At 43.6% G+C, this 24,965-nt stretch overlaps 1 protein-coding gene and 2 long non-coding RNA genes across 3 annotated transcripts; all 3 read left to right on the top strand.

Annotated features, from left to right (window-relative positions):
- Positions 1-1,753: 1,753 nt before the first annotated feature.
- LOC111257752 lies at positions 1,754-2,307 on the top strand. The gene is made up of 3 exons (XR_002678333.1): positions 1,754-1,911; positions 1,999-2,195; positions 2,275-2,307. It is a non-coding gene; the product is annotated as an uncharacterized LOC111257752 (long non-coding RNA).
- A 155-nt stretch (positions 2,308-2,462) lies between these two features.
- On the top strand, positions 2,463-2,944 carry LOC111257549. Its single transcript, XR_002678021.1, has 3 exons — positions 2,463-2,569; positions 2,722-2,805; positions 2,886-2,944. It is a non-coding gene; the product is annotated as an uncharacterized LOC111257549 (long non-coding RNA).
- Positions 2,945-23,910: 20,966 nt separating this feature from the next.
- Positions 23,911-24,741, top strand: LOC101759792 (ATP-dependent DNA helicase PIF1). Its single transcript, XM_012846815.1, has one exon. It carries the CDS (start codon positions 23,911-23,913, stop codon positions 24,739-24,741), a length of 831 nt encoding a protein of 276 aa, XP_012702269.1.
- The last annotated feature ends 224 nt before the right edge of the window (positions 24,742-24,965 follow it).

Here is a 24,965-nt window from a genome sequence, read left to right as displayed (position 1 = left end):
ATTCAATAAGTTGTTATTGGGGATACGTGGTATGCCTGTGAACGCAATCGTTGAATTCACCTTCTACAGGCTTGTTGCGTGGTTCAATGAAAGACACGCAAAAGCAGAAGCGTTGCAGGTTGCTGGGGAGAGATGGGCTGAAAAAACCAAAGAGACATCTCATCATTGCAAATGAAAGGGCTTCCACACATGAGGTGCAATGTTTTGATCTCGGCTCAGGGACTTATCAGGTGGAGCATAGGGGCGGTACAACGTCCGACGGTGAGATCCGAGAGTCGAGGATACATGTGGTAGTTCTCTGAGATTTCAAGTGCACTTGTGGTAGGCCAAGGCAGTACCACTTCGTATGTTCTCATTTGGTGGCAGCAGCTAGGCATCGCAATTTTGATATCGAGAGCATGATACCACATGAGTTCAGCGTAGGCACCCTTGTGCGGACATGGAGCCCCCACTTCGTGCCTTTCCGGGATCCTAGAGAGTGGCCTCCGTATGATGGGCCAAAATATATTGCGGATCCTGCATACCGTTGGAACAAACGTGGAACAAGGAAGCGGACGAGGCATAACATGACTATGGATCAGGTATCCGGAAGAACGAGGCGTGGTAGAGCAACACCATTTCTTGCTGATCCAGAACAGAACGAGTGCGGCAAGTGCGGCATATTGGGTCATAATTCACGCACTTGCCGTTGGCAAATTAGTGAGGTCCGACTAGTAGCTCTTTTCGTTACTTGTTATGTGTTTTATTCATACAGGTTGTGTTTCTAAATCTCTAACTTCATGATTTATTGTTTACTAATCTTACTTCTTTTTGCCTTTTTGTAGGATGGCGCACTTCCACCTTCTAGACCAGGCGTACGACCAGACCCACCGAGGTCGTCTCATAGTGGGAGGGCAGGTAATAATCTACAATTCATGATTAAAGCTTTGCGAGCATCCACGTCTTGTGTCCTATGAAATCTCTGACTCGTTTTATTTGCATGCAGGTCCTTCCGCTCCTTCGTTCTAGAGCCCATGATGGGTTTTTGGCGCTGCAGTACGACGACCGCTACACTCCTTTGCTACAGATGGCTGGCCTAGATGTCATCTCATATCAGGTTCGTTGTGGGATGCCCAAGTTCAATTCAGCGGCTATAACTGCGTTGGTTGATAGGTACTGTTACCACTAATCATATTCATTTTGTTATGTCTTCACATGTTATGAAATAATAATCCGGCGAAATGTAGGTGGCAACCCGAGACTCACAGCTTTCACCTCCCGTTCGGAGAGATGACAGTGACGCTATAGGACTGTCAGAAGATGCTGGGTCTGTCGATTCAGGGCCAGCCAGTCACTGGGCCGTGCGTCTCAGATGGTTGGAGAGCACGAGTCGCAGCCTTCCTGGGGCGAGAGGTTGAGGAGCAGGGGACTCGCACATCTGGAGTGCTAATCTCATGGCTGCGGGAACACTTCGACCAGTGCCCCCAGGACGCGGATGCTGAGACAGTTGGACACTACTGCAGGGCCTGGATACTACACCTCTTTGCCTGCGTTCTTTTCCCAGACGCTACAGGTGACACAGCGTCTTGGATGTGGATCCACTGCCTCACTAATTGGCACCAGGCTGGTTTTTACACCTGGGGATCAGCTGTGTTGTGCTTTCTATACCGGCAGCTGTGCGAGGCGTGCCGTCGGACTTCGGGCTCCCCGTCAGTTGGTGGGTGTGTCTACCTGTTGCAATTATGGATGTGGTCCCGTCTTCCTATTGGTCGGCCCGAGATTATGCCGCGTCGACCGTGGTTCCCAGGTGAGCCGCCGAGACGACAGCCGACATGGGCATATATTTGGGATCAGGTTAAGGTTAGCCATACGAGGTTGGACCGCGCGTACCTGGATTACATCAACGAGATAGACGCGCTCACTGCTCATAGTGTAAGTGATTTTTTTTTAAACATGCTTTGTAATGTTTTAGTATAACAACTAACGTTTTTGATTCAAATTTTGCAGGTAAATTGGCAGCCTTACGACGGAGACGATCCACTTCCTTTTCCCCTTAGCTTCATGTGTGCGACGGACGATGATATTTATAGGATGGTGTGCCCTCTTATTTGCTTCTATGCTGTCGAGTACCACCTGCCACATCGAGTCGCACGTCAATTTGGGATGAGGCAGATTTGGCCACCACAGGCGACCTCGACTAGTATAGAGTTACACAAGTAAGTCTTTTCCTTTTTCATATATTTCAATACTATTAACTAAATTTTGTCTAACAGTAACGTGTAACGTGACGTGCAGCGTGGATCGAAAGAAGAAACGGAAGGTCTCCGACTGGCCCGCGTTCCACCACGCGTACATTCAGGAATGGGAGCAGTTCGAGCAGAACTTGGACGAGAACAACGAGCCGCACACAAACAGTGCGTATAGGCAATACCAGAGCTGGTACCAAGGTGCGACGCGGCACAGGCTGAGGGAAGCGTGGACGCAAGATGACTACGCCGATATCCAGTCATCCGATGATGAAGACACGGTGTACGATCAGAGTACTCGTGCTGGAAGGCAGGTGGAGGCAGGACCAATCCTGGATAGGATGGTAAGACAATTGCTTCACTTTTCTATGTTCTATGTTACGTTACTTAGAGATTTAGATAGTTAGAGAAGGACTTAGTGATCATCTGACTTAATCATTTAGTCGTTTAGTGACTTAGACATTTGTTGCTTTAGTGACTTAGTCATTTGTTGCAGGGGCGTACCCTACAAACCTCGGTTAGAGATATAGAGCATATCCGTCCATGAGTTAGGGACCCCGAGATACGGAGCGTCCTAGAGGTAAGTCTCAAATTATTCTTTCTAATCCTTTATTAATACGTTACATTCTTCATTTGTGTAACTTGTTTTTACTACTGCAGCGATTGTCAAATCGGTTTCGCCGTGCCGCTGCTCGTTGTGGTTGTAGGACTGCCACGACGCGAGACGTGCACGTTCCATCCCTGCGCGTGACAGGCGTCGGTACGTCCAGCCAAGGCCCCTCAGGTTCGAAATCAATTGCATCCGAGGAAGTCGACGACGACGACGATGAGCAGAGGGCCGAGGAGATTGGCCCGTCTCAGCTCCAGGAGGCTCCCTTGACTCAGCCTACACAGGTTGTAGGGGGCACTAGACTACGTCGTCCACGTTCTCCTTACACTCCAGGCACCGACGCCCTTGGTCACAAGGGTAAGGGTAAGACTAGGAGGCAGTGACGACTCTGATTGCGAACTTTGTATCATATGGACTATTTGTATATATAAGGACTTTCATTCTGAACTATTGTGGATTCTATTCTGAATGTGTCATATGCTTGTGTCATATGCTTCTATGCTTCTATGCTTGTATTTATATTCACTATTCATCTCGTAATTTTGTATGGATTGCATCAACAAGTAGGGGAAATTCTGCCGAAATTTCGCTAACAAGTACCATTTTTATTTTCTACGGATATTTCAGTAGACTACGACTTCGAAATGCATTACATCGCAAATGAACATATGTCGTCTACAAATTGCGTGTCCTTACTTAAAGTGCATTATTACATGACAACATAATAAAAGTCTCACAGTAGAAAATATTGTTCATAAATAAACCATAGAACTAGAACCTAAATATGGCTACTGAGTGCAACGAGGCCACTTTCCCTTCCTTAAGGCATCAGGATTCTCCTCAACCGCTGCTTTCGCTTGGCGTGCCCGCTCAAGCTTCTTCTCTCTCTCCTCCCTATTCGCAGCAACCCGCCTCCTTTCCTCCTCTTCCTTGTGCTCCTTTTCCGCAGCCTCCTCTACGAGCCTCTTCTCGTACACCTCCTTCCTCTCTGCATCCCAGCGCATCATATACTCCAAAAACTCCTTGTCTTCAGGATCGATCTCAGTGTCGATCCACTGCTCAAAATCACATAGCGGTGGAGGGGTCTACAACAAATGCAATTGTTATAAAACAAAAAAATTATGGACAATAATTATAAGACAACAACATTCCTTACCAACATGTTAATGCGGCGCTGACGAAGTGTAGGTTCAAACGCAAAGTTGGAACACATCCAATACCTCTGCCTATACGTGGCATGTTCTTCGGACTTGGCTACCTTGCAAGGATCGCCGCAAAAGCACATCGGCACTGGAACACCACTAGGCGGAGGCAATGGATCGAACACATTTCCGGTCTTCTTTGCGCCATAACTACAATTTTGTTTATTTGGTTCTATGAATCAAACGCACTTAAGAATAAACCTACAATTAAGGTTTTTTCATTTGATCCACAACAATGAGTATATAACATAACTACGGGCGTTGAGATTACCTTAGTTTCTTAGCTTTTCCACACCTCGGCATCCTACATTTGCATGAAACCCTAAGTTCAAAAATGCAAGAAATATATAGCGAATCGATGTGAAAAAAAGGTACCACGGAGAGAGGATACCTTGCTCTTCAGGATCCACGGATCAAATGAAAGTTTCCTAAGCTACAATGTCGATTCGTAGTCTAGGGCAAAGTAAGGAGAGTAAAAACCCGAGAGAGTAGAGAATAATGAGGGAGGAACTCTCGGGCCGGAAGAAGGGGCGTTATATATGGCAGGGGGCTTGGCGCCAGCGACGGTGGCGCCGAGGCTTGGCGCCATAGATCTTGGCGCCGAGGCTTGGCGCCATGGATCGTGGCGCCAAGCCTCCGCGCCACGTCAGCGGTTTCTGCACGCTTCTATCTACTGTCCACTCTGCCAACTTTTTTGTATTTTGGCCCTTTTCGCGATACCTTGGCGCCAGCCGTCCTGGCGCCAAGCCGAGGGTCCATTTTCGGAATTGGTTTCGCCAGGGGCCTATTTGTGAGATTTTTTCGCGAAAAGGGCCAAAATACAAAAAAGTTGGCAGAGTGGACAGTAGATAGAAGCGTGCAGAAATCGACGGGCCAGGTGACTGTTGAAATTCCATTAGCTGCGGAGAGAATGGGCCAAATAGGGAAAAAGCCAGCAAGGCCCAAATAAAAGTAGATAGGCGAGTAGTCTTTGTTGAGATTGATGCAAAACATAAACAAAACAGGCCTAAGATGTGGTGTAATAACAGAGATTGGAATAAAAGGAAAAAAGCCCAACAAGGCTCAAGAAAAGTCCACAGATGAGTAGTGGTTGAATTGATGAAAATAATAGCTGATTAGGCTCATCAAATTAAAACATCAGAAGCCTAATAACTAACTAAAAAATGCTCACTTTGCAAAGTCTACCACGTGACAGGAAAGAAGGACCTTCTTCTTGAACAAGTCTTGAGCCGATCTAGCATAAAGAGGTAGATAAAAACAATAGCAGCTTTGAGGGAGCACGACTCCTACTCCAGAAAAGATCCAAAAAGAAGAATCCCACGATGAAGATCCAAGGAGACACAGGGCAGAGGGGGAAAATGTCTCCATCGATAGAGACCTGAGGCAAATAACACCATCTCAGGCAAGAGTACCGCACCTTTTATTCCCATTGCTTTTGTTCCATCAAAACACCATGGATCTTGAAAGATAGCAAATCTAGAATCAACTCACATGGAACTGTTGTGTGTGTACATATTCGTTTCTGCAAAACAAGAGCTTATTAGGACATGCTAAATATCTGAAATCACTGATTAAAACCTGCTTAGCAAAACACAGAATGCATGTACATCACTTAAATTAACAAAGATGCTAATTAAAACCAGATTCTCTATAATTTCATTCTAAAAACTAACACTGAAAATGACACCGCTACTGCATATCTTGCAAAAGCATGAAAGCATACATAATGACATCTCAATTGCATTGCACATCACGCTGAATCATTGAAAAGAAAACACAAGCAGCACACACAAAACTTAACAGAGTATCACATCTTTGGATAGTTAAACAGTTTGCTAACAAAATTTAATAAGATGCTTTCTTTGCAGGATATTTGTCACCAAAGTAGCAGTGTTGATGTGTCAATGATGAAGAAACCAGAAGTCGGTGGGGGAGAATTTAACACGATCTACAGTGAAGATATGTTTTTGATGGGAGGATATATAGGTTTGCTGATGGAACATATAAGGAATTCACAAGAAGAAGAACAAAACTTTTGTTACCAGGTAAAAAATGGCAAATTACATTTGATTTAGTTAAAATTTACATCAGCTTAGTATGAAAAATACACTAGAAAATATGATGTATTTATAGTACTGTTGCTATGTATACTAAACCAAACAACATTCTTATCTTAATCTTGCACAGTGCAGCAGGACTATACACATCATTAGTTCTAGGAGATTTCAGAACAGAGGTAAGGGAAAAATGTAAGGTAACAAATTCTAACTATGCTAATATTAACATATTTTTGTTATCATTTCAGAATATGGACCTAGATATAACAAACTCAAGTTTTGACTGGGCACTTGAAACTGGAGATGCTACTGGAGAACAAATGAATGACATTATACCAAATGTAAGTAGAAAAATGTTAAATAGCACATTTAGCATTATTTCAAATTGAAAGAAAGTGTAAATAAAAAATTCATTTTGTGATAAAAAACAGGAGAATGTGCTGTCAGGAAGAAACCAATCAGAGATTGAAGTAGCCAGTAGAAACACAAGCGGATCAGCATCAACACAAAACATAGCAAATTGAAGTACAGCTACAACTTTAGAAACAAATGAATTGGATGATGCAAATGTAGATGAAATAAATGGCAGCCAAGAGCTTTCCGAGGAAGAGATTGAGGCCTTCATTATGTCTGAGCAGCTTGCAGCTTCAGAAGGCAACAATGCAGCTTTGGACAGCAAGTACACTCCCTAGATTGGGATGGAGTGCAAGGACAAGGATGATGCGCACCACTTCTTCAATTTCTATGCCTTCCTTGCTGTTTTCCAGGTTCCCATTACACATGTATCTAGAACAACACACAAGAAGCAAAACAATGAGATATTTAGAGTAGAAATGAAATGCAAATGTCATGGCAAGCCACCAAAGAAAAAGACAATAGGTGAAGAGGAGGAGGAAATACAAGTTGAGCAAAACCCAACAGAAAAGGGTGACAAGAGATAAACAAATTTTCAGGTGAAGACTAACTGTCAAGTGGTCATGGTGGTCAAGGAAAATAAAGGGATCTGGAAAATAGGCAAGCTAGATCTAGATCACAATCATGAGCTATGGCCACAGAGTAAGAACCAACTATTTAGTGGGCACAAATATATGACAGACATGGAGAAAGCAATGATCAGAACTTTGAATGACAACAACATTCCAACAGGGAAAATGATATCTATTCTGTCATACTTGAGGGGTGGACTCACAGCTCTACAACAACAACAACAACAACAACAACATAGCCTTTCGATCCTAAGCAAGTTGGGGTAGGCTAGAGTTGAAACCCAACAAGAGCCACAAATCAAGGTTCGGGCACATGAAGAGCTATTTTTCAAGCACTTCTATCCAGGGCTAAATCTTTGGGTATATTCCATCCCTTCAAATGTCCTTTTATTGTCTCTTCCCATGTCAATTTTGGTCTTCATCTGCCTCTCTTCACATTACTGTCACGCCTTAGGGTTCCACTACACACCGATGCCTCCAGAGGCCTTTGTTGGATATGTCCAAACCATCTCAGCCGGTGTTGGATAAGCTTTTCTTCAATTAGTGCTACCCCTAACCTATCACGTATATCCTCATTCCGGACTCGATCCCTTCTCGTATGACCACAATCCAACACAACATACGTATTTCCGCAACACTTATCTGCTAGACATGTCGTCTTTTTGTAGGCCAACATTCTACACCATACAGCATTGCAGATCTAATCACCATCCTATAAAACTTGCCTTTTAACTTTAATAGTACCCTCTTGTCATATAAAATTCCTGATGCTTGGCGCCACTTTATCCACCCTGCTTTGATTCTACAACTAATATCCTCATCAATATCCCCATCTCGTTGTAGCATTGATCTTAAATATCGAAATGTATCCTTCCTGGGCACTACTTGGCTTTCCAAACTAACATCTCCCTCCTCATGTGTAGTAGTGCTAAAGTCACATCTCATATATTCAGTTTTAGTTCTACTGAGTCTAAAACCTTTTGACTCTAGGGTCTCCCACCACAACTCCAGTTTCCTATTTACTCCTGCTCGACTTTCATCAATTAGCTCTACATCATCCGCGAAGAGCATACACTAAGGGATATCCCCTTGAATGTCCCTTGTTACCTCATCCATGATCAAGACAAATAGATAAGGGCTCAATGCGGACCCTTGATGCAATGCTATTCTAATCAGAAAGTCATCTGTGTCGCCATCACTTGTTCGGACTCTAGTTACAACATTGTTGTACATGTCCTTAATAAGTCCAACGTACTTTGTTGGGACTTTATGTTTGTCCAAAGCTCACCACATAACATTCCTTGGTATTTTGTCATACGCCTTCTCCAAGTCAATGAAAACCATGTGTAGGTCCTTCTTCTTCTCCCTATACTGCTCCATAACTTGTCTTATTAAGAAAAAAGCTTCCATGGTTGACCTTCCAAGCATGAAACCAAATTGGTTCATAGAGACCCGTGTTATCCTTCTCAAACGATGCTCGATAACTCTCTCCCACAGCTTCATAGTATGGCTCATAAATTAATTCCTCGATAATTAGTACAACTTTGAATATCTCCCATATTCTTATATATTGGTACTAGTATATTTCTCCACTCTTCCGGCATCTTGTTCGACTGAAAAATATGGTTGAACAAATTGGTTATCCATACGATGGTTATATCCTCGAGGCGTCTCCACACCTTAATTGTGATACCATCCGGGCCTTACCACTTTTCATCCTTTTCAACGCCTCTCTAACCTCAGATTCTTGGATCTTCTGCACAAAGTGCATGTGGTGTCATCAAAAGAGTCATCCAACTGCAAGGTTGTGTTCTCATTGTCACCATTGAACAATTTATCAAAATACTCTTGCCATCTATGTTTAATCTCATCCTCCTTTACCAAGATGTTCTCTATTTCATCCTTAATGCACTTAACTTGGTTCAAGTCCCTCGTCTTTCTCTCACAATCCTTAGCCATCCTATAGATGTCCTTCTCTTCTTCCTTCATACCTAATCATTGGTAAATATTTTCATATGCCCTACCCTTTGCCACACTTACAGCTCACTTTGCGATCTTCTTTGCCTCCTTGTACTTCTCTATGTTGTCCACACTCCTGTCATGGAACAAGTGCCTATAATATTCGTTCTTCTCCTTAATAGTCTTTTGGGCTTCCTCATTCCACCACCAAGTATCTTTATCTACGCCTCTACCCCCATTGGTCACTCCAAGCACCTCCGAGGCCACCTACATTATCTTATGTTTTGGTGAATTGTATTGATTTGCTCGATAAAGCTGTGGCAGCAATGGCAAGTTATGAGTTGGTGGAGGCTCTATAGCCTATACGTTGGTCCATGGCTGTCTTATATAGATCGACAACCTAGGATTACAAGTCAGTTTGGATCTATATCTAGTCAGTTTGTATAAGAAAACTAATCTGATATAACTACAAGATATCACATAGTTCGACTAGAGTCTATCTTCTTGGCGCATAGTTTGCAGTTCACCCTTGCCCTTCATGCCTAGAACTCTAGCTGAGCCATCCTTTCGTACGGCTAGTATCCCGGTTGGTAGGGATACCCTAGGTGTCTATCTCCATCACCTAACATAATAGCTCATCAGAAAAGACATGTCTTGTCAATATAGAGAAGATACATATTGTTGGTTGTCAGATTTTTAGTACGACATTCCACCCGGGTTACCTAGATGGTTGATTTGTAGGCAGAGGGGAATGTGAAACCAAGAACTCGAATGGTAACATAAGATGTAGGGTTTATATAGATTTAGGGCCACCAAGGCGGTGTAATACCCTACGTCGTGTGTTCTTATGGATTGTATTGATTGACTCATCAAAGTTAGGTTAGCAATGGCAAGTTATGAGTTGGTTTCCCTACAAGTCGGTCCTTTGCTGCCTTATATAGGTTGATGACCTAGGGCTACAAGTCAGATGGGATCTAATCCTAGCTGGTTTGTACAAGGAAATCAATCGAATTTGGTTACAAGATACGCTCTGAGTAGTCTAGATAATATCCATCCGTCTAGCAAGCTCCTTACAGCCCATGCCATCTTGCACCGTGCCTCGTATGTCTAGAATATGGGGCTGGCCACCTTCTAAGTTGGGTGACATACATGTCGGTGAGGATATTTGCGTACTCCTATCCATCACTGGTTTTGGAGAGGAGGCTGAACGAGATAAGAGAGTAAAAAACTATATTTTATTAATCCTTCAAATATTTAGGTAGTTCCAATGATATCATATTAACAAGGAAGATCATTTCCAACAATCCTACGAAACTCCATCCAAAGAGGTGGTATCGGGCGAGTCCTAATAAGTTTTCCATGATTTTAGATCCAATTGGCGCAACACACTATAGAAAACCATCTCAAATACTACCCTAGACATGTAGGATCAATGTTAGGGTGCACTTGGTTTCGGAGGTCCCTCCCCTTGCCTCACTAGCGCAAATAACGAGAGGGTTGCCTAGGCAGGGCAAGCCGATTTTGCTCTCTGGCGGAAGCAAACCAAAACTTGCTCACACGGACATTGCAATGTCCAAGCTAGGAAACCAAACTCATATAGTCGTTCTGCATCCTCGCTCGACAAGGCATTACAGTGCTGAGCGAAGGATCCAAGCACGCCCTTAGTGTCACTCCATTTTCCTTTTCATCTCCACCCTATCCTGATCTCATCCATTTCCCCTTAATCTCGTTCTTGCTCTCCTGCACACTGCTTCTCATACACCCCTCACCTACCTACCGTCAATGACCACCCCACTCTACCTTCCTTTCCATCGCCATCTCTGTGCATGGCGTGCTCATCCACCAAATGCTTCTCCTCTCCTACCTCCCTCTCTCCGCCTCTATATTCAACATGCGTAGAGGACCGAAGCCTGCACCTCGACAAATAGTGACTGTTGAAATGGCTTTGACGACATTTTGGGATTCATGAAGCTCTTGTGTCTCCCGCCTGACTTTTTTGTTGTCTTGTGGGATTCTTCAAGGGGGAGATTGACAAATAGCTTTGATGCAACCTAGAATTTTTGTTCAGAGCTTGCATGATCCCTTCTCATTTCAAGTGGCCTTGTGTTTGCTTTTACTTAGTTCTTGGGCACTTGAATGAGTTCTCTTTTGCTTTCAAATCATCTTTTGTTAATGCACTTATCAAGCAGGAGATTGAGAGACCAAGTTGAGAAGTGCCTTGGTGTATTTGTGATGAGTGATTGACTAGACGATTTGAGGCTTTACCGGTTGAGTCCATATTCCATATATGCATTGATTATGCTAACGGCTAACCGGAGGTGTGAGTTGTGTGAGTTGTGTTGCGGTGTTTGTATAAAACATATCTTGTGTGTGGTGTCTCTTGGCTTGTGATGTGCATGTGTAGGATGCGACATGACGGTTGACGGCATGAGGTGAAGGTCAAGCGAAAGGTTCATGCCGATGTACTAGGGCTGTGAAGGGTGGACATGAGTAGGCTTGGACCGAGGGACCCGAGGAGTCCGGGAACAGTCATGGGCGATCCACATGGTGCACAGAAGAGCAAGAGTACACGGACGGGATGGAGACGGCGTCGGTCGAGTCAAGTGGGATGGAGGCGAGTCGAGTAGGTGGCCCAGGAGCCGGGAGCGAAAGACTTGGAGGCGTCGAAGGCTTAGCGGAGGCCGGACACATGTTGACATCGGTGAGTCACGGCTTGCGGGGTGTGTAAGAGGGTTTGACTGGTTTGACCTCAAAACCGGAGGTAAGTCACGCCAGGAGGGTGTGCAGAGGGTTTGACCGGTTTGACCTCAAAATTGGGGGTGAGTCACACCAGGTGGGTGTGCATAGGGTTTGGTGGTTTGGGCCTCAAAACCACCGTGTAGGCAGGTTTGCCAGTTTGGGCCTCAAAATCGGGGGCAAGTTCAGTGTGGCCGGACGGCGTCGAGTCGGAGGACACATGGCACCATAGCGAAGCTTGCGTCGAGGCGAAGCGAAGTCGTGAAGGCACCGGGTCCGTCCGATGAATGAAGAAAAAGTTGGATGACTTTACACTTGAAGGGTATTTGGGTTGTGTGCTTAATGTAAGGGCATTTTGGACATTTGCGAAATGCCTATATATGTATAGGAGGGGTGTTTGGGGCAGCCATCCCTTTGGTTATTTTGGTGGGGGTTTTCTCACTTGTTTTGTGAGAGCCTTTGGTAGAGGGAGAGAGGAGGGATCTTTGTGTTGATCTTTTAGCCATCCTAGCTTAGATTGTGCTTAGGAGTGGCTTGTAACCAGACATGGTGGAGTAATCCAAGAATCAATTTCGTGCTCAATTACTTCTCCTTCTCAAGATCTGAAATTTATCTTTTTCCCCATTTTGAAGCATTTTTGGCTGAATTTTTGGATCTCACGATTGGCAGTGTTTTGAGGTATTTTTCTTGAGGCAAATGGGTGCTAGGACATGTGCAAGAACACCTAGGATGATCCCCTAGCAAATCCATGCATGAGCACCTTGGATTTTGAGATTTCCCGAAATTCTCCTTCTTATGCCCTTCTCCAAATTCATGGAATCTTGTGACCAATTTGTGAGCTTTTCAACTTGAAACTTTGAGAACACCTTTGGAATGTTGTTGTGAGGCTATGATTCAAATTTAATGATTTTTTGAGGTCATTTGGTCGAGTTTCGGATTTTTCTTCTATCCTCTCGAGGGCTGAAATCTGGGATTCCAGAATATTCCGGAAGTAATTCCGGAAATTTTCGGACCTCTGGAAGTTTTCGAAGGTTCCTCCGGAAATCTCTGAAAATCTGGAATTTTCCGATGGTTTGGCCGGATTTTTTCGCACAGAGGTGTTGTTTTTCAAAGTCCTTCTTCTGATACTCATTTGGACTCTTTCTTGCTTCCGCTAATCTCAAATTAAGTTCCTAGCATCGTTACTAGGTCCATTAGCTTGTGCATAACTAAGTGGACTTGATTTTTCTAGAAGAGAGGATTGGGGGAGTTTAGCTGAAATTCTTGGAGAAAATTTGAATTGGCTCGCATTCACCCGCCTCTGGTCGCCTTTCCGGTCCTTCATATTTACAATTAGATATTCAAGTTTGAGAATCCATATTCGAATTCGGTATGGATATTGAATATTGGGATCCGAATACAAACTATTTATTTAATATTTGAATCACTTTGGTCGGATGAACGAACATATAAATATTAATGACATTTTCATCTGTATCTGCGGTTGCATGAGGCAGTTGGTTTACTCACTAAAACATCATGATTTCCGGGAGGTTCGTGTTTCCATTGGGGTGGATGGATTATTTTAGGGTTCCTAAAAAGTATGTGAAATTAAGGGTCGAACTGAAGATCTGCTATAGCACTACGCGTGGAAACGAGGGGTTTTATACTCTAAACCAAGCTAGGCATATTTACAAATTAGCACTACAGTATTTTTTACCTTACTGTGAATTAAAAAATTGCCAGGTTAGAATGTACTATATTAGTATATATTTTCCAGGCGGTGAAACTTATTATACACCCCTTAAAAAACCTATTATACATCGGTTAATTGTACAATCACTATTTTTATTTCCTCTAAAATGCACCTCCCTTTTCCGTGAGCATGCCTTTAGTCCCCGGGACGCAATGGCTGGCGGGGATGACGGCTGGACAGATGGTTGGTGGGCATGGCGTCGAACCTAGGGCGACCGACGGAGAGGCGCCGTCCACTTGATTTCCGGTCGTGGATGGACGTGCGGCGGCTCCCTCTCGCGGATCCAATGTGGAGGGGACGGATCCGGCAGGGATGTACAGTGCTTGAGTGCTTGGAGGTTGCGCGAGGAGCTAGGACGCGGGAGAAGAAAATAGAAACTGGCCAAGTAGGGGCCTCCCTATGTACCTGTGGGAGAAGAAACTCGGGAGGGGAAAGTAGATGCTTAAGGAAATAAGTAGGGACTTTGTTGGAATATGTTTTTTCATCATCGGTCCCTTCCTTTTTTTAGCAGAGGCTTGAATAGGATCCTTGCGAGTTATTAAATGAGCAGTCCAGAGGCTAAATGAACAGTTTTTGTGGGATAAGTTTCTACACGGTAATCCATCATATTAAGTGAGTTATTAGGGATAATTTGGACTTTTAGCATTGCTACTATCTCTATCTCTACTCCTAAAAAACCAAATCTCTACTCCTAAAAAACTAAAGAGGAGAAAAAACTTCGTATGTCATCTGTCCTCCGCTCTGTTCACCCGTCCACTGGCTCCCACATCCTCCGCGCAACCCGGTCCGCCCTCCGATGGAACGCGCTTCGACGCCCACCGCGCGCGCCGTTCGCTGCTCCTCCTCTAGCCCCGCGCTTCACGCTCCGCCATCCGATGTTGCCCTTGCTCGCCTACTCCTCCTCCCTCGCCGTGCATCGCCGCCACCGCCTGCAATCCGCATCATCTCAGCTCGCTCAGCCTGCAACACCATCGCCACCCGCAATCCAACGCCGCCGCCACCACCACCGCCCACCATTTTCCTCTCCTCGACTAGGTCTCCCTGCGCAGACGGCCTCGCCCGCCCTCCTCCTCCTCTCCTCCGTCGCCCTGCGCAGCCGGCGCCCCCAGCCCGCACTCCTCCTCGGCATGGTCTCCCTGCACAGCCGGCGCCGCCAGCCCGCCCTCCTCCTCTCCTCGTTGCAGTTGCCCGCCACTATTCCCAGACATCGCGCCTTCGTCGGGGACACGGCGGCAACGAGCCAGGTTCTATGTATTTGCAAGAAATGCTTCAATTGAATTTCAGAATCTGAATGCTTTAGAGAAATCATCTAGATTGCATCTAGATTGCATGATTATCTCCTTGTTTGCTGTATACATAGATTTGAGTCAAAGTTGTAAATGTTTTTTCTTATGCATTATGCAAGAAAATCACATGCATTGCAAAAAGAGAACCCATCCTTTACTATGCTTCATTCTTGGTTAAAACAGGCTTGTACTGAGATGGTAATGCTAATTTCTTTGCAGTGAAGACAGGAGCATGTATCCACCATATTAATTTGACAGGAGCATGTATCCATCATATTAATTTGACTACAGAGTTTGGTTTCAGGCCAAGGCCTCGGAGTATTACTACAGAGTTTGGTGGGTAACTGGGCATGTAATAAGTTTAGTAAATGCAGCATTAGCACAGAACAAACGGGTTCTTTTGATTACTTTTCCGGCTAGATGTTTTAATTAATTTCAATTGTAGCATAAATGTATTTTGACCTTCCCTGTCTTTGCTTAAAGTGCGTGCTTCTGAAGTTTTCCTGGCTGCCATTTTGTACCATGCTCTGTTGTTCTGATACTTCAGCTACTTTTGTTTGTAGATTCTTGATGGTGCTTAGTACGCTAATTTCTGTGCTTCTGTGCTCTCTAAAAAAAGTGCTAAAAAGTGGAAAGCAGTATTGAAGCATGTCGAGAGCCTGATGTATCTCACACACACTACTCCACTTCTACAATATTGCTTGGTTTCTGCAATTCATTTTTTTAGCGAGCATAGTAGCACAAATCTTCAATGGAGTTTAGTGGAACCAGATTCAGTGCTAGCAGTATGTTTTGTGGCAGGTGTAGCTGAAGTATCATGTGATTTTGTTTATCTTTTCTCAGTCAAATCATTCTCTGCATTTCAGGTCATGGGAAGGGTACATGCCATTCTTTCAGATTGAACTATTGTCACGGATGTATAGTATGACATTACATTATGTCTCTCTGTTTTCTGGGATTTTCTTTTGCAAAAGCAGAGGCTACCAGCTTGCTGCCGGAAAACTAGGATTGTAAAACAGAGATGTTCTGTAGCTAATGAAAAGCATCAGTTAAACATGGAATTAATGAATGAGTAGATGTTTCACTACCAGTCTACCGCAGACCTTTAATACATCTCTTTCTCCTGCGTTCACTTAAATTCTCTGTGTTGATGCGTAAGTGCAAGATTTTGTCCTTGTGTTAATGAGTCCATACAATGTTAAAAAATCAAGATTGTTACGTTTTAGTGTTAAGCTAACTCATGTATTAAAATTTTCTTGATGAAGTCCAATGCACTCTTGCATGTAGAGATTATAGTCATTATCATTAGACTGTTATAGTCAATGTGCTAACTGTAGCGAATCATGTGCTAAATAATTTGAAGTCTAAGTTAATCTGACCTTATCTTCAAGAATTAGTTTATCAAATTGTAGTTCACCAGAGGTTTTGGGCGTACAACTAGGAATATTTCCCCCATTAATTGCTGTTGAGAGTCTCTGCCAGTACTTGCTATTGTTCGATGCCTGTAAGGCTATAATCATTCCTCCATATGGGACCTATAATATCTTGTCCGATGCTCCAACCAGCCATTACTAAGCCCAAATGATGACTTGATTTATTTTTGTCTTATAGACATTTTAAGCAGTACTTTGAACTACGTGATTCAAGTTTGTGTTGTATGTTAGCAATGTCCATCGATATCTGGAATCATGACGGTTTGTTGCTCCACATAAGGATCTGTTGTACAACACTATTTGATTGAAAAATGAAATGTGCTGCATGTCTGATTCATTTTGAACCGCACCAGCCTGCAAAGGGGTCATCCAGTCCGATTTAACTGATCTCAAACAATACGGGGACCAGTTTCCAACAAAAACTGCATTTATCCAATCATTGTTACGAACTATTATCTGATGGGCCAAATATACAAATATACAAGGTTGGCGAATTTCATCCATTAGAAAGTGACAGCCCACTATCTATGCTTGAATTTCTCATAGAGCCTATAGACTGTCACATATAATCTGCTACTACCCTTCAGGTGATACAGTTCAATCATTTGCACTCAGGGCAAACTGATCTGGGCCACACCACATTGATATAATCATATTCAGTGCTCATTTCAGCAATTCTTGTTGATCTCTCTCTGTTTGGTATGGTCAGATCTTGCTTATTTTCTTGTGTTCTAATTTTATTTTATTTTTTGCTTCTTGCAGATTGGGAAAAGTGACCACACATCTGTTCCTATACAGAAGAAACAGGCATCCAGAGAGTTTCTTAGAACTGTAGCCCATCTCCGTCCTCAGACAAACACTTTTGGTGCAGTATGTTTTACTCACTGCTGTCTCCTTTTTTCTTCCCTTCTCTGGCATTCTGGACTTCAAAAGTCACCAATTCGAGTTTCTTTTTAGTTTCTTTCAGTATATAAAGGTGCATAGGTTTGTTGACCATGAGACTAGAAATGATTCTTTCCTTCCATTACTCAACCAGAAATTGAAATGCATCTTATCAAGTGTCATCCTTTATCTATTTGTATGATTTGTTCCCTGCGGTAACTTACAAGTCAGTACACAATCTATAAATATGGTTGCCTCTGTAAATTTCTAGATTTGGCAATGATATGGTCAAAGGTACTCACAAGACTAGCCACCACATGCATAGTAGTGTGGTTCTATAGTATATATGAATTTCCAAGACAAGCTATCTGAGGTTTAGTTGCAAACTTTCATTTATGAGGTATCAAATCATAATTGTGTTGCCTAGGTGGTCACATAATTTCTTACAGATTATTGGTTGTGGACTGTCTTACAGATTACAAGAGCTGCTGAGGATAATATTATTGTGCCCTTTTGCAAAACAAGCTTTCTACAAGCAGAAAACTGAAAAGGTATTTCCTTCATTAGCAGTTGGAGTATCTATCGCGTTTAAGTGTAGCTATTAACTATACAATTTTGGTGATCCTCCCTGCATTAGCCAAGCAAATTGATTTATAATCAGCAAAAGAGTTATCATAGCTGAATGTCAATAGAATACATGATTGGAGGATTCCTCGAAAAAAAAGAATACAGGATTGGAGCATAACACAATAGAAGGACTATATACTGTAAGGTGCCATCAACCTCAGTGCCAACGGGAAAAGATGGATCATGTAACTTGCAATAAAGCAGCAATCTGGCACACTAACAAGTATATTCTATGTGGGTGGTTAACATGATCCAATCACATTTTAAATAAAGAAATCCTATCAGTAATGTAAGACCTGCCAAGCTAGAGCAGGAATAGTTCCATGTATAATTTACTAGGACTGTACCCCTATAACCTATATTAGTTCCTTGGAAGTTAGCAAAAACTACATGAGATGCGCAAGTAAATTGGTTAACTAGCAATAATTTTTCATTGCCTTTCTTGAATGTTACTGTAAACATCAATTTTATGAAATCCGGTTTTGCCTTTCATTTGGCTTGTGCAGGGACTATCGCTTTGTTGGAAGGGTCAAGGCGGTCTAGGGAACCTTTTAAAGAACTCACAAACATAATAATCCAAGGTAAGGATACAATTGGATATTTGGGTCGTGATGTACTATGGTCACTCATTATGTCATTTCAATATGATCAAGGTACGCAAACCCCACATCATGTAGATCCTAAGGAACGTGATAGAGAGGGTAAGAGGAGAAAAAGGGAACAAGGTTCCATACAGCACATTCCAAACCATCGCCATGGTACTATTGTGTTCTTCGTTTCACTCCACTTCTGCATCGTTATTTTTTCATGACAAAATATTGACACTTAGAAGTTTACGTAGATGACAGTATACACATGGAGGCAGATGAAAACGATGGCTGGCTCCATAGGGGAGATTTGGGAGAAAATAAAGACAGACTTCATGTGGGGACAGGTGAATCAGGTGCGCCTACACACTTTTGTTGTTTTGGGAAAACATCAATGTTCTAGAAGGTGCTTTATTTTTATGATCTTTTGAAGATGTAGATGCTGGTTTAATCAATGATGAGGCTACTCTTGGTGAGATGGAAGATTTATGTGATCAGAGTTGTATCAGCCCTCTATGTGAAGGAGGTAACCGTGTGCTTAATAATCATATGATATGCCTGATTTTAGGAATTTAAATCTCTAAAACTTTTTTAGATATAAACGCTGCATTACGCAATGATGATGCTACTCTCAGTGACATGGGGACGTTTGCATTGAAAGTTATAGCAGTACTGTGGGTGAAGCAGGTAATCCCGTGGCGGCTAATTATTTAGTGCTTCTTAATTATGACTGCTTCCTTTAATAGGTATTTTTATGAAAACATCGCATTAATAAATAAGAGGCGGTGTGATTCATATGCCAAATCAAATAGAGATCTTGTTATTCTCAATTGTTGCCATCTTAATGCACCAAACACATTAACCAAACATCAATGCAACTCGTTATTTAGGTGTTGGATTAGATCCATATTCTATGGATGATCATGACCTCTCGCCTAACGAGCGTAGGCGTAGAAGGGATAGGGCATGGAGGGCGGCAATGTCTCCTAGCAGAGGGCTATAATAAATAAGAGGTGGCGTGATTCATATGCTGCAAAGAGATTATTTATGATGCCAGAAAAGAAAAAGGAGAAAATAAGACAGTCCAAGAGTGACTATAGAAAGAGGGTCAAAGAACAACAGGCAAGCAATTTGCATCCCGACTCTATCGCTATGCCAAGTCCTCACTTTACCCCAGAGTTGGTATTCCCTCTTCCTGATAAATCGCCATCAAGAATATCTGATGAGTTGGAGATCCTCCTTGTAAACGGCAGGCCTGTTTACATCCAGTCAGCTGTGGAGCAATCCCCTAGAGTCGTACCCCCCAGCTGGTCCCTGCAAACCACACCATCCATAGCAAGCCTGTGACTCCTGAAATTAAGAATTCACGCCTAAACCGGCATAATCAAATGTTTGAAGCAACCATTGGCAGGAATACCAAACGGCCTACTGGTGAAAAAATCAATTATACGAGCCAGCCAACGCAAACGTCTTGTGTCATGGACAATGGTAATTAGCTCACAACCCACCTTAGTATTCATATTTTCTATTATTATGATATTTAAAGTAACCTACATTTATCCTACTGATATTCTACTACTAAAGGTGGCACCCAAACGGACGCTTGTGACTCCCATCCCTTCACTCCATCTAATGTATTTGGAGTGGGTAAAAAGAAATTCACTTTGATTATTTGTCAATACCGGCTCTATGTCTCACCCGCAATCCATCTTTCACAGAAAATACTAGGCCTGCACCTAATGACGCTACAAGTACTTAGACACAGCCATCTGTTGTTGACGAGCCGTATTCAATGCCTCCACATGGTGGACAGGCAGAGACACATGCCTCTATGGAAGAGGACGGTAAATGTTGGACGTGTTTCCTTCGTGCTATTATTCTACCTATGTAAATACGTTTGTCTCATCACTCATTTGCCAATATTGCATCAGATTGCGATGAGAACATCATATTTGAGGAAGACGAGGAAGAGGATGAGGGGCACCTTTTTGGAGGTCAAGGTACACCTTGGCGCATCTATGTGACGCTTGAGTTATCTTATTTCCAAAATCTAACACTTCATACTCGTGCTAATGATTAGAACCTGATGATTGGGAAGCTGATGAGGATGTCGATCTCGAGACGGCTAATGAAGGTCCCAACAAACCCAATGTACCAGATCCATACGATGCGGTTTATGCTAATGTCCCTGATGAGGCGCACATGCTTAACCTAGAGGATAATTGCGAGCATTGCAATGCAAAGAAGTTCGAGTCAGAGCCACCTGGATTTCGTTGTCGTAGTGGAAAGATTCATCTTTCACCCCTGAGACACCACCAGAACTTGTGAGACTGTGGTCAAGCTCAGACGCTGATGCTAGGCATTTTCGTGCAAACATAAGATATTTCAATGGCCACTTCTCTTTCACTTCTCTATACTGTAAACTTGATCGTGTGACTATCGACATGAAAAACTGTGGAATTTACACATTCCGTGCCCATGGCCGAATCTACCATAACATACGATCATTTGGTAAAGAGGATGGTCACGAACCTAGACACCTCGAGCTTTATTTTTACGACGACGATCCGTCTCTTGAGCATAGGCTCCGCAAGTGCCGTGAGAAGTCTGCCAAGAAGACAGGGAAGTCATCCAGAGACTAAAGGACATCTTACATGGCATTAATCCCTACTCAGAGAATCTTAGGAGTATGGGCTAGGTTGACAACCTTGAGGATTACCATGTCGAGTTGAACCTTGACCAACGGCTGGACCAGAGAACATATAACATGCCATTAACGTCAGAGGTTGCTGTCGTTTGGATTGAGGGGAGCGAGCGTCAGGGCTAGTTCGATAATAGTGTTGTCCTCCAAGGGAAGGATAGGTCGATCCATGGCATCCGGTCCTATCATGGGTGCTACGACGCTCTCTCATACCCGCTATTCTTTCCAAGAGGTGAGCTCGAGTGGCACAACTGCATTCCAAAAGTTGGTGTGACTGAGGCTGAAGTCAATAAAGCTTGAGTCATCCACAAGGCCCGTGTTGATGGTGGTGGCGATGATGATGCTGGTAAATTCTGATGTCTTTATAGTGTCTTACAAACTGTATACAAATGTTCTGGATGCCGTCAATCACGACACTAACATGAACAATGTTTATGTGTGTAGGGTCTGCTGGAAATAAATGTGTCTCCATGCGTGATTACTATTGTTACAAATTCCAGATGCGGCCTGGGATTTTTAATCCAATACTATATGGCAAGCGTCTATTCCAGCAGTTTGCCGTCGACACCTACGTCAAGATCGAAAGCTCGCGTCTAGACTACATCCGCAACAATCAGGACCTTCTTAGGGCTAACCTGTACCAAGGTTTGGTTGACAGCTGGCGTACGGGGGTGGAAGACGCTGATGAGGTTGGCAAGCGTACTGTGCTGTCGCCGACTTTCATCGAAGGGCCCCGTAATATGAGGCGTCAGTACATGGACGCGATGGCTCTGGTTCAAAAGTTTGGTAAACCGGATATCTTCCTCACAATGATGTGCAATCCTAATTGGGATGAGATCAAGAATGAGCTTTATCCCGGCCAGAGTCCACAGGATTGTCCCGATCTTGTAACTCGAGTGTTCAGGGCAAAGTTGGAGGAGTTCAAGAGGATGTTGATGGAAAAAGACATACTTGGAAAGGTCCGTGCATTCGTATATGTCGTGGAGTTCCAGAAGAGGGGCTTGCCGCATGCACACTTTTTGCTAATAATGCATAGGAAGTACAAGATCATGTGCCCTGAGCAGTATGACCTGCTTATCTCTACTGAGCTACCAAACAAGAAGAAGTACCCTAACCTCTACAGGATGGTGATGAAGCATATGATGCATGGCCCTTGCAGGATGCTAAATCCATTATGTCCATGCACAAGGGGACGTACTTCATGCAAGAAGCGTTACCCGCGACCATTATGCGATTCAACATCGCAAGGTAAGGATTCATACCCCATCTATCGGCGACGTGATAATGGTTGTAAGGAAATAATTCGAGGTCACATCCTGGACAATCAGGGGTCATCCCATACAACCCATGCCTGCTGCATACTTTCAATTGCCACATCAATGTTGAGGCATGTAGTAGCATTAAATCTGTGAAATACCTATTCAAGTACATATACAAGGGCCATGATAGAGCATCTGTGGCTGTTAAGGAGGCTGGAAAAAAAGACGGCCAGGGGAATATTGATGAGATCACACAATACAAAGAGGCCCGGTGGGTGACACCTCTAGAAGCCATGTGGAGGATATACGGCTTTGACTTGAGCAAGAACCATCCACCTGTGCAGCAGCTACAACTTCATCTTCCTGACATGCATATGGTTACATATCATAAACGGGACAAGATCGAACGGGTTGTCAACTGTCCAGGTGCCGACGAGTTAATGCTGACAACGTACTTTGACTACAACAAGCTTCATAAGGAAGCTCGAGGAATCTTGTACCATGACTTTCCGGAGCATTATACTTGGGAGTCTAATGGTAATTTTTGGAAACCAAGGAAAAACGTTGTATACCAGGTCGGGAGACTCATCAGCTCATCCGACTGAGGGGGAACACTACTTTCTTCGGGTTCTCCTGAACCATGTTGTTGGGCTACTTCATATAGGGACCTGAGGACTATTGACGGTGTGCTCCTACCTTCGTTCCGTGAAGCTGCGGATAGGCGAGGTCTAATCGAAGAAGATAATACACACGATGAGTGTCTTACTGAAAACAGTTTGTTCCATATGCCATCCTCATTGCGTAGGTTATTCACGACTATATTGGTATTCTGCAAATCGAATGATGTGTTTGGGTTCTGGACAAAACACCTTGACGCAATGTCAGAAGACTACAGGCGCAACAATCCAAACCCGAGTCTGGTGGAACATATGGTTTTGATTGACATTAGGAACATGTTGCAATCTATGGGGAAGAACATAAGGTCGTTTCGTCTCCCAGGAATTGATGACACATATGACGATGCTAGCGGTATCCCTCATGAGATATTTGAGGAGGCAAGCATTGACCAGAATCTGGAAGATGTGGGACTATCCAATTCCCTAAACGAGGAGTAGAGGGCTGCCTACGAAGAGATAATGTCCAAAGTGGACACTGAACAAGGCGGTTTGTTCTTCGTGGATGGACCTGGCGGCACAGGAAAGACATTTTTGTACAGGGCACTTCTCGAAACCCTTCGCAGTCAGAACAAGCTTGCCGTTGCTACAACTACATCTGGTGTCGCAGCATCTATAATGCCTGGTGGGAGGACGGCCCACCCACATTTCAAGATACCCCTTACTCTTGAGGATGGCAGTTGTTGTAGTTTCACCAAATAGAGTGGTACTGCAAAGCTGCTGCAGCAAGCGTCTCTCATCATTTGGGACGAGGCGTCTATGGCAAAGAGGCAAGCTATGGAAGCCCTAGACAACAGCCTACGTGATATAATGGGCCGGCAGGATCTGCCGTTCGGTGGGAAGACTGTTGTCTTTGGAGGGGTTTTCAGACAGGTTCTCCCTATTGTACAGAAAGGATCCAGGGCTCAGATAGTTGATGCTTCTCTACGGAGGTCGTATCTTTAGGAATCCATGCACCACCTTAAGCTCGTGCGCAACATGAGGACGCAGAGTGACCCATGGTTTGTGGAATATCTACTGCGCATTGGTGGTGGCACGGAGGAGGTTAACGGAGATGGTGATGTATGTCTTCTTGACAATATATGTGTCCCGTACTCTGAGGATTCTGAGAAATATCTTGACAGGTTGATTGAATGTATCTTTCCAAACCTCAATGCAAACATGACAAACAAGGACTACATCACCTCCAGAGCTATTCTATCCACACGCAATGATTGGGTGGACAATATTAATATCAAGATGATCGGCATGTTCCACGAAGGGGAGATGGTGTACCGTAGTTTCGACTCCGCGATTGATGATCCACATAACTACTATCCGTTGGAGTTCCTTAACACATTGACTCCCAACGGGCTTCCTCCACATTTGCTAAAGCTCAAGATCGGCTGCCCGGTCATATTGCTTAGGAATATCGACCTTGCGAATGGACTGTGCAATGGTACAAGGCTGGGGGTTCGAGGCTTCCAAAGAAATTCGATCGATGCTGAAATTGTGCTGGGACTGCATGCCAGAAAGAGGGTTTTCCTTCCTCGAATACCGTTGTGTCCCTCTGATGATGAGATGTTCCCATTCCAATTTAAGAGGAAGCAGTTCCCTATTAGGCTCAGCTTCGCCATGACGGTCAACAAGTCGCAGGGCCAAACTATACCAAATGTGGGTGTGTACCTCCCCGCCCCTATGTTCTCTCATGGTCAGTTGTATGTTGCTATGTCTAGAGCCACAGCTAGAACGAATATTAAGATCCTCGCCCTCCTGCCTAACGCAGAGGCAGAGGAGGAATAGACTAAAAACAAGGAAAAGAAAAATTCTAATAAGAAAGTGAACGGCCAGGGTAATCAAAATAACAAGGAACGAAAAGGTAGATAAGAGAATAAGAAAAGGATACCAAACAGTAGATGGCACGTATACGAAGAATATTGTATACAAGGAGGTTCTAACCCCATAGGCGAGGTAATATAATGATTATTTGTGTGTGTCTTACACTTTTCATTTAATTAGAATACTTA

Source organism: Setaria italica, chromosome VI (genome assembly GCF_000263155.2).
Source record: "Setaria italica strain Yugu1 chromosome VI, Setaria_italica_v2.0, whole genome shotgun sequence".
Taxonomy (NCBI): Eukaryota; Viridiplantae; Streptophyta; class Magnoliopsida; order Poales; family Poaceae; genus Setaria; species Setaria italica.
Note: the sequence above shows the minus strand (reverse complement) of the source record. Positions and strands in the feature narration are given on the sequence as shown.

Coding starts and splice junctions, on each gene's coding strand:
- LOC101759792 (XM_012846815.1), top strand. CDS start 23,911: ATGCACCACCTTAAGCTCGTGCGCAACATGAGGACGCAGAGTGACCCA.